Consider the following 19796-nt stretch of genomic DNA (forward strand, 5'->3'; position numbering starts at 1 on the left):
AGGTCAACACTTGTGGGAGCTGCCCCAAAATTCCAAATGGAACAGTTTTAATGGTAAAGTTCTACTTCTTTATCCTGTTTCATAGTCATGAATAATGGTAGAACAGGTGACTTTTCTCTTTTGTCTCATCACTATCCCTATTGAGAGGACAAGGAACTACATGTATAATAATTGTGTTTAAACTAAACATTGTACCAAGCTTCTGCTTTCTCAATTTGTTCTCTACCTTTTGTTTTTAGTATGTAAAAAATTCACTACTAGTCTATTTTAAATATTCTCTATTATGCAACCAATGATGAATATATATTTATTATAGATACTTTATAAATATTTAAGGGTAAAATATAGTTTAACTGCTCATTTTATATCACAATTTGAAAATGTTTGATTTCTTGTCCATAGATATATCATTATTCTCTAAAATACAATTTCTTCAACTAACAAAATATAACCTTATTTTTATTTCCTACTTTTAATTTTACAACCAACGATACAAATATGAAAAGCATAAAGCATCACTGATAAAATAGATGATTACTTTTAAATTATAGCTTTGAAGAATCTAACTTATATTTACATTAAAACTTTTGTGTTATACCTTCTTTTTTACTCAAAATAATATGAATAAAAGGATGATTTTAGGAAATAAATGTACATTCAAATATCTTAATACAAAATAACCTGTTTGCTAGTGTAAAGGGGGTCAAATATATGGGATGGAAGGAGAACTGACTATGGGTGGTAAACACATAATGCAATACATGAAGGTATGACAATTAAGTTCGTGAACTCATCCTAGAATAAGTGCTACATACCTCACTGCTGAATATCACTATGGTCACCTTCGAAGTTCTCCCCTTTGGAAGCTATACACCAATGCCAGCACCTAGTCTACCCTTCAAAGCAATTTTGGAACTCTTTTTCTGGAATGGCCATCAGAGCTGTTGTCATATTACCCTTGATGTTCTGAACATCATCAAAATGTTTTCCTTTTAGTATTTCCTTTATCTTTGGGTAAAGAAAGAAGTCACTGGCGGCCAGATTAGGTGAGTAGGGAAGGTGTTCCAATACAGTGATTTGTTTACTGGCTAAAAACTCCCTCACAGACAGTGCCGTGTGAGCTGGATTACATCGTCGTGATGCAAGAGCTATGAATTGTTGGTGAAACCTTCCAGGTCGTCTAACTTTTCACACAGCCTTTTCAGCACTTCCAAACAGTAACCTTGGTTAACTGTCCAGTTGGTACAAATTCATAATGAATAATCCCTGTGATACCAAAAAAGGTTAGTAACATTTTTGCAAACTTAATTGTGAGACCTCTAGATGATGTATTATAGAATTGTACACCTGAAACCTATATAGTTTTGTTGACCATCGTCACCCCAATAAATTTTAATTAAAAAAGAAAAAAGAAAGAAAGAAAATATAGCCATGCCTGAAAACAAAATTTCCTTAGGAATCATTAAATTTATTTGGCTGGATGTGGCAGAATTCCAAAATCTGTCAATAAAAAATTCAATAAAATTTCCAAAAATATAGCAGTATGGTATATTCAGGTGAAAGCTGGTGAAACCAAGTAAACTGTTCACTAGGGAAAAGTAAAGTAGTGTTTCAGTTTTGCTTACCAAGAGCTCTTAGTTTTTTGAAAAGCTTTGTAGTTTCTCAGATTTTAATTTTTGTTCTCTAGCATCAGAGATTCTCAGAAGTCAATGAAATTCTGGAATTAGTATTATGTATCCTAGACATGCTGGTACTAATCTTCAGGAAATACAGCTTCTATTAATATAATTTTCATACAAAAAAAAAAATCACAAAAAATTACCAATGCACTCACCATCTCCACTGATTACAGCAGGTTTGGCCTTCATCATTTTGCAAAATTGTCTTCGGCAGTTTTCTATCCACTCAGTTTGTTTATCAGACATCTTGAAGTGTAATAAAAGTTTCCCAAGATCATTGTCTAATAAGAGAGACAGCATATATCATTATAAGACATACTAGATACACTGAAAAATAAGATTAATGATAAGCATGTAAAGTTACAAATTCTAGAAAAAATACAGAGCATTCATGGCTTTCAAAGGAAAACATTTTTTTTCTGTAATTACATCTTACACCTTCAATTGCTATTTACATTTACTATAATCTTATAAAAATGGATTATTGATTTATTAAAAGCTCATGACATGGATTGATTTATAACCATAATTCTTAAATGTTCTTTTTTATACAACATGACTCATTACTGACTATATGATTTAGCTTAAAATTTTGCTGGACTGATGTGAACATTATACTAATTCTTCGTGTACAATCAGGTGCAATTTTATTCATTTCTGTAAAAGCGAAAAGAAAGCATAAGTGTAGAAATTCTCTAGTCAATAATTTATTTCCTCTCTTGAAAAAAATTATATTTAAAATAATGATTGGTGCTGAAAGAATATGGTTAAAATATAACTTTTCTTTCCAAGCAATTTCATGAATATATGGCAGCTTTCATCTAATTTTATTTTTCCATTATAATTTAAATTGCAGTCACGAGATTTTTTCACCTTCCAATTTAATTTTATTCCCATAAGATTTTGTATTAGGAAACAGCTATAAAAAATATGGGCCAGCCCAGTGGCTCAGGTGGTTGGAGCGCCGTGCTCCTAATGCCAAGGTGGCGACCGACTGCCTCAGCCGGCAGGGAGCGCAAGGCTCATTATATCAGAATGGGCCAGTGAGCTGTGTCCTATACAACTAGACTGAGAAACAACAGCTTGAACTGGAGTGGGGGAGGGAGGCAGAATAAGGGGGAACCAAAAAAAAAAAAAAAAAAAAAAAAAAAAAATATATATATATATATATATATATGAGGATTTAGGTGTCATTTAAAAAAGGATAAGTATACATATATATGTGTGTGTGTGTGTGTGTGTGTATATATACACATACACATATTATCTCACATAAACACATAAGTAATACTTTAAGGGGGAGAAAAAAACAGCAAAGATGTTCTCTTATTTTCTAGAATAGCATGGGGGGCATAAGTAGTCATATGAATTCATACCTTTACTACTTTCATTAAAGGAGATTTTCAGGAGAAAAATGGGAACACGAACCTCTTGAATATATACAGTCAAAGACATGATTGCTCTGTCCAAAGATGTGGTCTGGGAACACTAACACTACAAAATACATCCACTTTTGCTATACTTTGGGTTGATGAATCCCACACTAAAATACCAGTGGTCAATTTGGTACTACAGAGGGTTTCAACCAACTCTGCCTATTTCTTAAAATGAATAAAATTATAAAACAAGTCCTTATTCTTATAAGTTTTAAAAATTAATCTTTCAACCATACAAAACCATTTTGATTTTACTTTTCTACCTAATCTTTGTAAAATTACATTCAATAAGTATGTGTAGAGTTCTTCCTATGAGGCGATAATAATCATGACAGACAATGGTCACTTGCCCTCATGAAACTTACACATTGTGGAGCGTATGTGCACGTACGTGTGTGTGTGTCTGTATATATATATGTACACATACACATATACACACACACAGATTACAATTGTGTCATTAAGATATACATATCATTCCTATGATGTAAATTGGTTTTATTAAGCCCTAAAATGAAGCTATGTATCTTCACACAGTCTGCATGATTATTACACCGGGAGTGCTAAAAAATGTATACAAGTGGACACTTTGATCAACATTGATCAACATTGATCACACAGTAATTTGCCATAATCAGAACAGTCTGGACGCTGATGGTAACCACTTTGAGTACCTCTTGTAATTGCAGAAGTGAAACGTGACTTGTATTCATCTTTTGCTGTCGGTATATATTGAGTATTACAATTTTCATCATTTTTTTCTTTCTTAAAATGTGTATACATTTTTTTGGCACCCTCTGTATATAAAATTATATGATTAAATTATAAATCATAATTTATGTAAATAATGTCCCTATTTTACATTTAGGTCACTAAAAAAACCTTCTCATATACAAACACAAGTATACAAATAAATATAACAAATACATGCATACTCACACAAATATATACATAAACCAAAAATAATTCTATTGAAAGAATGTATAATTCTGATATTAGTACTAATTTAATATATTGTCTTTGAATACCAAGACAAGAATTATCCTGTAATATTTCACACATGGCTTCAATCAGGAGGAATAACAGCAGGAAAATTAAATTGATTACATCAAAGGAGAAAATTTTCTTTTTAATAAAAAATTCTCAAGACCTTTCATCTAAACTCAAGAAACTTCAGAGCTAATAATTTTGTTGAAAAGTATTAATAGCAAAGTTTTAATGTTCAATGTTTCTCGATACGAATTAGATAAAACACTTAACTCAAGAGCATTAAAATGGAAGATGTATAGTTTCCATTTAGAATATGTGCATTACTCATTTCCCAAGAACAAACATTTTAGAGCCTAATAAGAATCACTACAGGCATATACTTGCAAAGACAAATAAAGTTGGCTTATTTTTCATCTTATTTTCTTCCCTATGTCATCTTTTCTATCCATATCTAACCCTGTATTTTAAATCCACTACTATCTCCTTCAAGATAGGATGTCCACATAGCTCTTTCATAAATTACCTACTATTTAAAACTCCAATGCTATCCTTTCTCACTCTACACCCTCCTCTTGCTCTCCTCTTCTTTCACATTTGCTGTTCTGTTTTGCTTTTTCATCACCTCATTCTAAAGAAAAGAGCACAAGGCACCACAATTGTAAGCAGCACTGATGTGGCAGATGTGGTGGTCATTGAATCTGCCTATTGGCAAAAGAACTAAGGGCACTGTTTATGTACCTGTATCGGACTTGAGGCACCAAAGAACTGCTGACAGAGTGACTACAAGACTCCTAGAGATAAAACTTTGTATTCTTTATATACTTCTGATCTAAGTTTTCCTCAACCATCAATGTGTGAGCTTGCCAATTTGCATTCCTTGAAGTTAAAAATATTTAGTAATTTGATGTAATGTTAATTTGAAAAACATGTGTATCTGTGGTATTATGTTTGAGGGGAACAATAATTCCTTTATTTCCCAATCCAAATTTGGGGCCAACTGAAAAGTAGATACAAGTAGATAAATGGAGTTCAAAATATCAGTGTTAGCACTGAAACAAGTAAATTAGGCACTATTATCTGGGTCTGCTGCCACATGGACGTACAAATATCTCCCCTGATCTGAATAAACCGACTCAATCACAAATCAAGACAAACAACCGAAGGTCTCTCCTGACTGCTCTTATTAGAAAATGTGAATATACCCCAAAACAGGCTAACTTGAAAGTACAGCCTACAACTAGGCTAATCCAAGATTTTCCATTCCTTCTCCCAAATTCACCTACCATACATTTTTCCTACCTGACTTTGTATAGAATACGTATGAACATCCAGAGAGAGGACAATGGTGTTAAGTCCAGAAAAGGTCCGGTATATAGAAAATGAGGCAAGGGGAAATGGAATCACAGAAATAGTATCACAAAACTACACTAACTCTAAATTAATGATTATGTGAGTAGAAGAAATGTGAATGATACATAGAATCATAGAATGACATGTTTCCCAAAATTTATCTGTTTATAATCACACACAAAATTAAAAAACAGCATTTTCCTTCTGATCATGATAGAGAAACTGGGAATAGACTTGCCCTCCTGCTGTAAACACCACAAAAACTGGATAAAATGTATCAAAGAAACTGTTTTCAGACATTGGCTATTACTCAGTACAGGACTGCCATGTCTAAGAAAAGGGAAACGAATAAGGTAAGCTTTGCCCAATTGGCCCTGTTTTTTGGTTTATTTTGTTTGTTAGTTTGTTTGTTTCTTGAAGGCACCTGCAAGATCACTGTGCAGAAAGGGAGACACCATGGAAATCTTGCTGAAATGAAGAGACAGAAAGAAGTTAAGTTGCAGACATACTGAGGAAGCTAAGACCTGTGGATCAAGAGTACTGGAGAGGAAGGGCAGAGAAACAACTTCAGAAATCTGTTTCTTTGTCAAGTTGGTTGCAAAATAATCAGCTGTGCAGGTGAGGAGTGAAAACTCCCCAAGGCTGGGCAAAAATGAAAAACCAAAACAGCCAGGAGCTGTACAATGAAGAATTCCCAGAATGTGCACAGGGCTAAGAGATGCCCAAGTTCCAAACAGGGGGAAGGGCCCTCCTTAACTACCAGGGTACTCCACAGAGGAGTCAGAAAAGTCCCCCCTTAGTAATACAGTTAATTAGCCATAAATAAAGGCAACTCTATAACCACTTTAATAGAAAAAATAAAAGAAAACGTAAAGCCTTGACAGATCAAACTGATTCAAGAGTAACTTAACTGCATATGAAAAAATGTCCATTACTCTTTAAAGAAAGGCAACAAAATGTAGCACTCAACTATGTAAAATTAATAATACCCAATGTTCAATTAAAAATCACTAGCATGATAAAAGGAAAGAATCTGAATCATAACCAGTAATAGATCAATTAATAGAAAGGGCTAAAATGACACAATTAACTAGGAAAGATTTTAAAGCATCTATTTTTAAGGATTAAAAAAAAATACAAACACAATGGAATACTATTCCGCCGTAAGAAAAGATGAAATAGTGCCATTTGTGACTACATGGATGAATATTGAGATTATTTTGCTAAAAGAAATAAATCAGACAGAAAAAGTTGAGAACCATATGATTTCACTGATATGTGGGACATAAAACTGAAAGCAACAAAGGAACAAGACAAACGAATGAAGAAACAAAAACTGATAGACACAGACAACAGTTTCGTGGTTACCAGAGAGTATGGAGGGAGGGGGTGGTAGATGAGGGTAAACGCGATCAAATACAAGGTGATGGAAGGAGAACTGACTCTGGGTGGTGAGCACACAATGTGACATATAGATGATGTATTACAGAATTGTACACTTGAAACCTACGTAACTTTACAACCCTTGTCACCCAAAGAAACTTTAATGTAAAAAGAAAAAAAAATACAAAGAAAAAGTAGATATTTAACCAAATTGTAAATTATCAATACTGGAATTCCAAAAGGGAACTTTCATGGGGTCATGAAAATGTTCCATATTTTGATTATGGTGGTAGTTATGTGGGCATAGATCTGTAAAAATTAAAACTGTATTCTTTAAATGGGTACATGCTATTGTATATAAAAATCGATTATATATGCCCATGAGTATGTTAAATGTGTGTGGTATAACCGAAAGTTACCTAAGTGACTAAAAGTTTCTATATCTAGTAGTGTCACTAAAATATGAGCAGTTATATGTCATAATTTGGTATAAACTCTATATTAGAACTTACTAAACTTTAATTAAAAGTATATGCAAGTATAAAATGATTTACTTGTAAGAACTGTAATCATTACAGTGTTTTACAGTATAAATTATTCAAATCCTCATTAATATATCTTCAAATCAAGTTCTGGATGCTTTCTGGGTGCAATCCAGTGATGAAACGAATATTCACTTCTTAGGGCTAAATGAAAAAAGAGGGTAAAGGGGGTCTTCTTCCATGGTGATGGAAGAAGAACTGACTCTGGGTGGTGAACACACAGTGCAATATATAGATGATTTATTACAGAATTGTATACTTGAAAGCTATATAACTTTATTAACCAATGTCATCCCAATAAATTTAATTTAAAACTATATATATTTCACCAGGAAGAACCCAGGTTGATACTCTATCCATTGACTGAATAATGCCTTTCTTAACTCACTTTATTTATTTTTATTTAAAATTGAGAGAATGCTTTTTATAAACTTGAAAAGTAAACAGCACATACCGTAAATACGTAGTGGACAAAGGCAATCTTGTTATAGAATAATAGCAAGTTCCAAATGAACCTTCAAAACCGCAATTTGACAAAAATGCAAACTAAACAACAATAAACACATAATCCAATTTCAAAACTATATACAAATACAAACATTTTAACATTTTAAATTGAAAAAGACATTAAGCAACAAAATAAGACATCCCAAATATCAAAGGAAAAAGCGGAAGTGGCAATCTAATGGCGCAAATGCCTCCAGAACCAATGTTATTGTTAATAATCCATAGGAGAGACACTTTCAAGAGACCATGGTTCAGATTTTCAAATGTCTTTGGTAAAGTAACATGAGACAGATTACAGACTCTGAAGCCTACTGTAATTCTGATTAAGCTATCTGGGCATGCCCTTCAAATCATGTTATGAGATGAGTAAAAGAAAATCTCATCTGCTTCCTGAATTTCAACACATCAACGGCAAACCATATTCACGGTCATAGGACTCTTTCTAGTAACTATGAAGGCAAAGGAAGTGATTGGTATATAAGGAAGTGTGGTACTTCTATTTCCTTTACGTACATTTTGGCTCAAGTAAAAAAGCCTGTAATTAACTAACTAAAGGAGTCTTCGTGTTATATGCTAGATGCTACACACCATGAATAGTGAAGCTACAAGTACTACTTTCAAAGCCTAGAGTTATCTGTTAGCAATGCACATTATCAAGAGGACTTATAAGATGTTTTAAATGCCAACCACGACATGAATGATATGCATAAGTCCAGAATATTAATAAAAATCAACCAGCATGTCACTCACTTCCACTCATTTTAAGTAGGCAGCATGAAAATGGGAATGCTGCTGTGCAGTAATGAGTAGTATATAATGAAATTGGTGTTCTTTAATGAGTACCTGCTCTACATTAATTCCCTTTAAAGAAGCACATGAAATATATTTTTTAAAATATTTTTATCAGTCTATAAAAGTAGTGTTTAGAAATGAAAATGAAACATTTGCATCTTTTTTTAAAACTTCACAAAGGTGCAAAGAATGTAATGCTATGCAGGTCACACGGGCAGGTCAGTACTATTATATCTAGTTTTCCTAGCGGTACCATCATCGTGCAGCAGTGCTTTCTGCAGACTGGACATAGCAGCAGTTCTCTCCGTGTCTATCACAGCATACAGCTCTGTGAGCCCAATGGGGGTCTGTGGGGAGTGGGAGACGTTTTTGGAGTCTGACGGTTGTTAGAGTCACTGCCACCTTCCAAGTCAATCTGTATATAATTGAGGTGCCTGTGATCTAAACTTCAGTGTCTGACATCAAAGTTAAAAACTGTCAATGTATAGTCCCAAAGCCTCGAATATTATGTTTTGTGAGCACTTTCTGGCACTGTTACATTCTCTGTATTTACATAGTCATGCACTGGATCTAGATTATTATGGCAGCCATTTAGAGATGGGTGTCTTTGGTCCTATACTGTTATCCTCATCACCATTTAGCTTGTAGGCTTCCCACACCTGAGGCAAAGATGGTAAATTTTCATAGTTTAATGATGCAGTTCTTCTGAGCTGAGTTGTTGATATTCTGGGTATCTGAGGTACTGGCAGATGTCAGTCGACCTCTCCTGACCCCCAAGGCACTAGGAGTATACAATCCATTTGTATTTTCATACACCAGTTTGTTAACAGAGGGTGCATCTCTTCGTTCATCACTGTCACATCCAGTGTCCCGTTCTGTTATTTGCACCTCTTCCACTGACTTGATCTCTAACAAACTTCTCTAGTTTCTCTTTTTTCCATTAATTGCTTTGAATAGGGTTTGGTCCTAAGACACATCTAACTCTTTTGGGTTCAAGAAAAATCTGAGGATCCCTGTCCTCAATACTACGTGGTTCTTCTTTTGGTGTGTTGCTTTCAGCATTAGAAATCCTCACCTCCAATGGGATATGCACGCTTGTGCAATTTTTCCACTCTTCATGCATACCTGTAGCGTTGACAGGTATGTACTTGTTCCTCAACCAGAAGCAAAGGGTGTGTAGATTCTTCACCTACTGAAGCAGGTGTGCACTGCCTATAGAAAGGTATCTGCTTTGAGGATGGGATGAAGCATCTCCATATCAGGGATATCCAGCAGGTAACTTCTGAGCAGCAAACCCTGGAGCTGTAGGTATTCAAGGTGGTCTGGGGACTTCCAATTCTGACTGGTGATTACTCCTTTCCACCACATTTATACTATTATTTTGCATAATCTCTTGCAACATGTTAAATACTTCTTCTGCACGGGTACACTTAAAGGCAAAGATTCTTTGTTTAGCTTGACACTATGGACCACTTTCAATTGAAAAGAGATTCAAATCAGAACTATATAGAGTTGCAGGCAGAGGTAGGGCCATTTCACCGAGTAACGTTTGAGAGTGTATAAAGTCAGGTCTGTACCTGCAAGTTCCATTATGCCAGAACCTAACTTTTCCCATCACCATTCATATTAGTGACCTTAAACTTGTTCTGCAGGTTATCTGGGACAGTGTCTTTATCTGGACAGCTATGACAACTACCCATGGCTAGTTTCAGAAGACCACGTGAACACTAGATCTGGCCAATAATATTCTTAGCCTCTGCTGAGCATCAGGAGTTTAATCAGACTGCAAAATACCATGTTTTCTTTGTTTCATGCCTTAACCTTGTGGAATTCTCTTCTGAGAAAAAGATACAATTTTGTTCTAATCTGGTTGAAAAGCCCCAGCTGCATCTTACTTTATGATAAATGGACTGTTTTTTGACCTTTGCATCTGGTTACCTACTTCTTAATAGCCATTTCATTGCCCGGGTGCTGGCAGGGGTCAAGGTGCAGGTCTATAGGCATGGACTCCCCAGGCTCCAATCGAGACAGCAACCCCTACTCAGATCCCACATTTTATTTTTTATAGCAACAATTTTCACATACTTCTAACCATACTTATTATTTTTAGAGACAGTATAGTACAATAAATTAGGTCTCAGTATATCCATTATATACCTAGCGATGACGCAGTTTCCATGGAAAAGTGCCCTTTTGTTTTCCCAAGAAAGGTTTGGTGTACCTAGGGAGTAAGACAAAGAAGGGTGTACTCTTTTTCTCTATGTTCCTTCAGACCACGATGATTTATAGGCAACTATGAAAAATTGGAAGAGCAAGTAAAAAATCTATTTTAAACTCATTCCTTACTACCACTGAGGGGATGGGAAAAAAAAGAAATATCAAGTTCTGGGTTTACAAAATTCACCAGTCATAGCTGACAATATTTCATACCTAACCTCTGAAACTCTCTATTACGGTGAGAACTATAATCTTTTCATACTTGAGGATATTGTATAATTTGTTTCTCAAAATACTATTATGAAGAAAATTATATCGATAAGATTATTATAGGTAATGTAAAAAGACAGAGCCTCAATTTCAAGGGGAGGGAAAATGTAAGTTCAATATAAATTCAAAAAAAAATTTTTTACACAGAAAACTTCTTTTCTAGGATGTCAGTCAGTAATTTTCAATGCCCACCTTATACAGAATATCAAAACAGATCCTGCAAATAAACAAAATAAATGGAAGATTTTTATAAACATAAACTAACTAACAACAGATTCCAAGGCTTCATTTAGATCAGGGGTGTCCAAACTTTTTTCAACGTTTTTCACCAAGGGCCATATGCGGTAAAATACACAAACAGCTGGGCCACTCACTTGAGGTAAAGTATGTATTGCCTCACCTGGTTTATTTAAGTAAACTAAATATATTTTTGGAATTTGCTGTGGGCCAATTAAAAATGGATTGCAGGCCGCAGTTGGCCCGCGGGCCGCAGTTTGGACACCCCTGATTTATATGGTCACCATTCTCTGTTATCCTGAAGCTTATTTGTGGAATGTTTGCTTTCCATTTCTTCTCTTCTCCCATGTACATTAACATAGTCATTTCAGTTTACTCTTATAATAAACAAGGTTAGACTTTGGAGTGGTTGATAGTCTACATATCCAAGAAGCAATTGGAAATATGCTTAAATTCTCTATATTAGTTCTCTGTACCTCTCTATATTTGGGAGTATCTACATTCTTACACATCTTTATTTTGTTTGAACAACTGTGGGTTCTTAACACATGAAATCTGTATTTTATATAGATTAGTCCTCACTTTGGAATTATATCACTTTCACTTTTATTTAATATGCCACAATTAATCATTTAGTATAGGAGAAATCAATGAGGAGTTTTTAAAAAATGAGAAATCACTCTTCCCTTATCACCTGCACCTAAACTAGTAGGTGATCTATTTCCCCTGATTGCCATAGATGTTCTTATTTCTAACATGAAAGTAAAAAGAACATGAAAATAAGAAGTTTTACTATTCAAAAAATAATATTTATTTTGATTTTGATTTTTCAACTACGTATCTCAACAGCTTAGAGGAGTAATGTGATCTCAACAGCTACAGTTCAAGATTTACTACATTGGCGAGTAATTGGCAACCATAATTTCAGATTCCCAGTTTCCTCAGCTAACAGGATGATGTCACATAAAATTCACCTTTACCTTTACCTTTATCTGCAGAGACTAAATGTTAATTCCAAGGTTAGGAATAGGTTAGGAATAATAAGAGAAAAGAATGAGAAAACGTCTGACTCAACATGAAGGCTTAGAGAAGTGTTTGATAAAAGGGAGAATTCTTCACCAAATATATTTACAGACTGGCTATATGTTCAAGACATAACAGAAACGGCTTTTAAAATCAGAACAAACAACAGTATCTGTCATCATGTTACATTACATTTTATATGGCACCATACTATTTTTCAAAGCACTTCCATGGTTTTTCCTATGAGATTCTATTTTTAGTTGATTGAAGAAGTGATAATCCTAAATCCTAAATAATTTATCAGACTAGCAATGAAGGCAATCCAGTCTTCATCTGTTAATTCCAGTATTCATCTGTTAATTGGGCGATTTTCATTATTTTATTAAAATGTACTTGTCATTATGTCATTTCATTCTCCCCTTTCTTCTCTGGTTTATTTCTACATACTATGTAGATAGTATTTCAGTTCTGAATCTGTATTATTAGGATTGTATAATCTATACTGTTAGGATTGTCATCCCATTTGTAAATTAAAAAGACAGAAGATAATTCATCAGGACATGGACATGGATTTAACGTCTGAAAAGACAGAAATTATCCAAGTGTCAGCATCAGTGAAATTATCCAAGAAGCAGCATCAGTGAAGAGACTTAAACCCAGTTAAGGGCATGAAAATTTATTAAAATCAAAATAAATGAAAACTGTCTTGTTAGAATAAGGATATTGTTCCAATGACAAAATAACAGTATTTATAATTAAACTGGCTAAATTTCAACATATTTTAATGCACACACTTTAAAGTAGTATCAGCATGTCTTGAGGACTAGGATAAAATATGTTGGTATCATAAGAACGTAACTACAAAACCCATGGACTTTCTTGTTCATTCATTGAAAACTGTATAACTCCAGAAACAAAGAATATGGTATTCTTGTTCTTCAGCTCCACCTCTAATTTAGAAACTTTATCTATTAATAAGTGTTTCCTTATTGACCAAAATACACTGCAATGACTAACTGTTTTATAAACAGTAGTCTGCAACTGTAAAATATTCAAAATAAGCTAATATATACTACCTATCAAAAAGTCTTTTCCATCCCCCCAATATTAATATTTAAATATTGCAATGGTTTGAATTTTCACTCGTGCTTTTATAAAGTACCACGTTTATGCAAATAATATAAATTTAATATAGTGGCTAAGATTCATGGTCCTCATCTAAGAACATAATATGGTTCTCGCAGACCTTTAATCAACACATACAATCTAATGATTAAACACATATTTTATACTGTATTCATTCAGAACTGAAAATTTACAAACTGTGAAAAGCAAGTTCTAATTGTAATTTGCTTCAATTTTGTATGATATCCTCCTTCCTTTTCTCATTTAACGTACAGGTAGAAAATCTACTCATGTTGAGGAAAAAAAACCCCACAAAACTATAGAGACATATTTATATCTCATATAATATGAACTTCAAAATGATGTTTTCTCAAATAGGAATGTCATCTAAAGATATCCAATTAAAAATATCTAAACAATCTGACTGCAAAGATTTTAATATTATTAGGTGCATGCAATTAAAAGGGAATTATTACCATGGAACTTACTCTTTTATAGAGTATTTGAAAGAGAATGTTTTGCCAGGCAGAAAATCAATTTCCTATCAGATAAGTAGAAATGCAGTAGGGAAGCAGTGAATTTAAGATGCTGAAGCTATGAAAGATTAAATTTAAACTATTCACAGGATAAAGGCTGTGTATTTTTTTTGTTTTGTTATTTTTTTCAATTGTGAAAAAATGAGATGTAATGCTAATGAGGCATACCTTTTATGTTCTATGAAAATGTAAAAGCACTACTTTGGAAATGATAAAAACTACATGTAGAAGTTGAGCTCAACGAGCTTTCTGACTGCAAAGCTATTCAAACTCTAAAAAATAAATCAGATCAGAGGTTTTTTTAGATATGAGTAAAAATTTCTAAACTTACTTCACATTAGCCTGGAAGGAATTCCCAGTGCCAACTGACAAAGATTTGAAAGACAGAGTCTGATGATGGGAAAAATAAAGGGAGAAGCAAGCAATCAATATTAATTCATCTGCTCATTCAATAAATGTTTATTATTACCTACTACCTAAGGCAGACTGCATCTTTGTCTCATGGAGGTTACATTCCAGTCCATCAGACAGTGAACAAGTAAATATGTAAGCTCATAGTAAGGTGTAAGTGCTGTTAGAGAAATAAACAGGGAACCAGAGAGTGATAAGCAAGGAAAGAAGTATATTTTAGATAATGTTAGTAGGTAATATCACTGAAGTAAACATGCATACTAAGCTTAAAAGGCTTAGAAGGAGCTAACCGATGAAGAGTAGAAATTAGTATTCCTGAAATAGGGAACACTAAGAGCAAACACCCAAAGGCATAAACTTAATGTATTTTAAGACATGAAGGAACTTTCCAAATCGTATACCTGACAAGGGATATATATCTAGAATATACAAAGAACTCTTACCACTCAATAATAAAAAGGCAAATGACCCAATTTAAAAATGGGGAAAGGATCTGAACAGCCATTTCTCTAGGGAAGATAAACAAATGGCCAATAAGAATATGAAGATGATGGTCAACATTATTAGACATCAGGGAAATGCAAATCAAAACCACAATAAGACAACACTTCACATCCACTAGCATGGCTAGGATCAAAAATCAGATCACAGCAAATGATGACGCTGTAGAGAACACAGAACTCTCTTACCCTGCTGGTGAGAATATAAAATGGTGGTGCAGCTGTTTTAGAAGCAGTTCCTCAAACTACTAAACAAAGAATCACTATATAACTCATTTATTCCACTCCTAGGCATATACTCTAAATAAATGAAAACATATGCTCATGCAGAAACTTGTACGGAAATGTTTATAGCAACACTATTTATAACAGCCAAAAGGTGGAAACAACCCCAGGGTCCATCAGCAGACAAACGTATAATATAAACAGTGTTCTAGCCATAAAATGGAATATTATTTGATCCTTAAAGGAAAGCACTACTTACACATTCTACAACATGGATGAACCTTGAAAACATTATGTCAAGGAAAATAAACCAGTCAAAAAATACTGCACACTGTATTATTCCATTCATACAAAAGTCCGGACTAGAGAAGTCTCTCGAGAAAGAATATAGATTAGTGGTTGCTTAGGGCTGGGTGAGGGAAGGGGGTAAAGAGGGCGCTGGGTTACTTTTTGAGGTGATGAAAATGTTCTAAAATTGCCTGTGGTGATGGTGGCACATAATCTATGAATATACTAAAAGCCAGAGAACTGTACACTTTAAATGGGTGAAGCATGTCAGTTTTATCTCAATAAAGCTGTTTTTAAAAAATAAAAAAAGACACATATGGTTTATAAAGACTATGTGGAATAGTTACTATAGAAAGAGAGAAAGGACAGACTATGGAGATGAAAGAATGGGAAAGCAACACATTTGTTTATATAGGTGGCTCACATTAGCTGTCACTCTCTGTTCACATAAAAATTCCCAAGGAGGTGAACTTTCAGGAAGGGCCTCTGGAGGGATGTACAGGTAAAAAGTGGCTATTGAGGAGTTCCTAGGAACATTGAGAATTCATCTGCAGTAGGAGTTACTAATATGATTGAAGCTTTCAGTGAGTAGCCATTTGAATTTCTAAGATCAAAGAAAGGCAATCAATGCTAAGTGGCCTGGATACCAGTGACCTTGTGAATTAGTGCTATGCTTCTGCTCTTCTGTTGGCCCTGTAAGAAGTACTAGAAACATACAATGACCAAAAAAAAAAAAAAAAATCTACTACTCTCCACTTTGAAGATAACACCCCTAGCTGAGTAAATATAAATCCAAATGGTTTCTTGATAAAGACAGAAATTTCACAGTACAATCGGCCCTCCATATTTGCATATCTGCAGATGAGGAATCCACACACAGGAAGGGTTAATAGATTTAAGGATTTTGGTATCTGTGGGGGATCCTGGAACCAATCTCTCCACAAGTATACAGGGGCAACTGCAGTAAGGTTTATAGGACACAGGTGTAATCTAGATTGCTGATTATTTTATAATGCAGCCTGACTAAACATTATAAAAAATAATAAATAAAATGAATATAGGATGGTGGAAAGAGAAGTTAGAAGAGCAAATGCCTCCTTTTATTGAGCTATGTCTCTCTGATGCTTCTAATGACCAGAGCATGCTATCCAATTCCTCAGTGTGGAAGTACTGGATTTCCCTTCCTCCTTAGAGAAGCAAATCCCCATCCTGAACACACCAAAATAGAATGTAGCCAATTAGGGGTGTAACAATAACTCTTGGGAGATCCAATTTTAGGTTGGATCAAAGCAGACTGCTATCACAATTTTCTTGATTCCTGTAGGAAAGGCATTATGAACCAATCTCCAGTAAATCATGTTGACAGCTCCTGACATGTCACCAGCACATGCTTTCAACCATTACACAACTCTCTTTTCTACATTCCCCTTGCCTCTTTCTTACCTTCTGCACAGATAACAATAAGCTCCTGCACTAACATATTTATTCTTACTTATCTAAACTCTCACAACAGAGAGGTGACATTCTGAGTAGAAGTTATTTCTACCACATGGAAGGGGATTTTCTCACATGTGCAAGATGATTTACAATTATACATGTATGTATGTTTATATGTTCACATATGTGGCATGTTCACATATGTGGCATATGCACATAGGCACATGCGTACATACATACACATGTATACTTATACATATATACACATATATGTATAAATATACATACACAGAGATATTAATCAGTAGCTTTTAAAGGGCTTTTACAGTATAATATGGTGACCCTAAAAACGTGCACAAAGAAAAATAATTGAAGCAGATGATGTCTCAAGAGTCTTATTTACAGATGAAGATAAATCATCTAATAGCTAACACTGATGCCAATGAGCTAACAAGAGGCAATTTAAGAGATGAGGAGATGCTAACTGTAGCAAGGAGGATAAATCTAGAAGACAAATGAGGACGATGTCACCATGTGCACACAGCTGAAGTGATTTTTTTCCACAACAATGAAATGTTGCAAATGACAACTAAAATAACACCTATCAGAATCAGTGAGTCATTTCCTCCAAATCAAAAAACTAAAATGGAAAGTATATGAACTCTTGCCTTTAAAATAGCAATGTGCATCTTAAAATATTACTAGCTTAAACACAGTATTTTAAAGGTACACAGTTAATGTTTAATTTATTGAACTGTATTTAACCAGAAACATTAATTTGAAGCTCCCTTTATACCTGCTAGGAATACCTTTGGCTCCATTTTTCTCATTCAGTTTTCAGAGACATCATAACTATACTCTCTTCAGTACAACAAAAAGCCAGACGTGCTTCTAATTTTCTCTCATTTTCTGCCATCCTACTATGAGTATAGGATCAGTGACACACCAGCAATATGAGAATGGCATACATTTTACTCATATTTGATTCAGAATGTATCTATGTAAAAATCTCTTCCTGAGGTCTTCCAGGGCTATCCACTCGTGCCTAGATCTCCTGCTTAATAAGAACCATAGTAAACCCAGGACAACTATTATTAGGATAAATTATTAGGTATTGCTGTTAAATTGAGAAGATTTGTTTTATGCGAACACTTGTGTTTTAGGGACAGAAAGACAATAGAAGTTGCTGTCCAACACCTTGGGAAAATGTGGAATTAATTAAAGAGGCTTGGAATTATAATAAACTAAAAGAGACCGTGTGACAGGAAGAAAGTCACAAATGTACTGGATCTTGTAGGCTACATAGTTTCCAATGGAGGGTTTCAATTAAAGGAGCAATATGATCCAACCCATATTTCAACAGCATTATTCTAGCTGCTGTGTTGAGAACACACTGAACACTTGGCGGGTTACTGCAATAATACAGGTGAGATGAGGGTGGTAGTGGATGAGTGAAAGTGGTTTATTTCAGGTAAGTAAAGTCATGTGCATATGCTGACAGATTAGATGCGGGGTCTAAAGACAGAGTAGTGAAAGAACGCCTTCAGGTTTATTGTCTAAAGAACTTGGAGCACGAAGTTGCCATTCCTAAAATGAGGAAAAATACCAAAGGAATAGATTCTGAGGGAGTGTCATGAGTTTATCTCAGTTTGATATGCTTATTAACCTTCCTAGCAGAAGCATCAAATAGACAGATATGAGTACACAGTTCTGGGTAGAGACAGGAGCTAAAGATACAAATCTAAGAGCCATCAGCATGCAGGACAGTATTTTAGTCAGGAGACTAGATGACTTCCTCCCAAGAGTAAGTACAGCTAGGAAAAAAAGTAGACAACTGAGAACTGAAGCCTGGGGCACTCCAAAGTTTAGAAGTTGGAGAGAGATGAAAGATCCAACAAAGGAGACAAAGAAGAATTTGCCAAAAAATGCGGGAGGAAAATCAGAGAATGTATTTTCTGAAAGCCAAGGTAAGAAAGTGTTCCAAAAAAGAGGAAGGGATCAAAAATGTTACATCGTAATGCTAGATCTAATAGGACGAGGGCTGAGATCTGACCAGGGGATTTAATCATGGTGGAATGGTAGGGGTGAGAGCCTGCGTAGCTTCGTGAGAAAATGGAAAGAAAGTAACTGAAATACAAAGATTCGAGAATTCCTTCAAGGAATTTTTCAGTAAAAGGACAGAAATGGGATTGTAGTGAAGGGAGTGTGAATTCAAAAGAAGATATTTTAAATATAGAAGAGTTAACTGCATTCTTTTAGGCTATGGAAAAGCTACAGTAGAGAGTCTCACCTGGCCCTAAAAATTTTTTTTTTAAATCAAAAAAAGGAAAGAAAGAAAAAGAACTGTTACAAGCAATATCTTTCTTTTGCCTGATTGCTCTGGCGAGGACTTCCAATACTATGTTGAAAAGCAGAGGTGATAGGGGACAGCCCTGTCGTGTTCCTGAACATAGAGCAAACGGCTTCAGTTTTTCACCATTAATTATGGTATTAGCTGAGGGTTTGTCATATATGGCCTTTATTATGTTAAGGTATTTTGTTTCTATACCTATTTTATTAAGTGTTTTAATCATAAATGGATGTTGTATCTTGTCAAACGCTTTTTCTGAATCTATTGATATAATTATATGATTTTTGTCCTTTACTTTGTTTATGTGATGTATCACATTGATCGATTTGTGTATGTTGAACCATCCTTGTGCCGCTGGGATGAACCCCACTTAGTTGTGATAAATAATCTTTTTAATGCATTGTTGCATTCGATTTGCTAATATTTTGTTTAGGATTTTTGCTTCTCTATTCATCAGAGATATTAGTCTGTAATTTTATTTTTCTGTGCTATCCTTAC

At 34.5% G+C, this 19796-nt stretch overlaps 1 protein-coding gene and 1 pseudogene across 2 annotated transcripts in view; both read right to left on the reverse strand.

The window, feature by feature from the left end:
- Window positions 1–19796, reverse strand: part of TBC1D32 (TBC1 domain family member 32) — a 400452-nt gene that overhangs the window by 258614 nt on the left and 122042 nt on the right. For both annotated transcript variants that reach the window (XM_074333506.1, XM_019740993.2), the window contains exon 28: window positions 1835–1960. In XM_074333506.1, coding sequence (XP_074189607.1) covers window positions 1835–1960 — 126 coding nt within the window. The remainder of the gene's footprint in view (window positions 1–1834; window positions 1961–19796) is intronic.
- On the reverse strand, window positions 8886–10553 carry LOC109452200 (fibroblast growth factor receptor substrate 2; annotated as a pseudogene).

Source organism: Rhinolophus sinicus, linkage group LG05 (assembly GCF_036562045.2).
Source record: "Rhinolophus sinicus isolate RSC01 linkage group LG05, ASM3656204v1, whole genome shotgun sequence".
Lineage (NCBI taxonomy): Eukaryota > Metazoa > Chordata > Mammalia > Chiroptera > Rhinolophidae > Rhinolophus > Rhinolophus sinicus.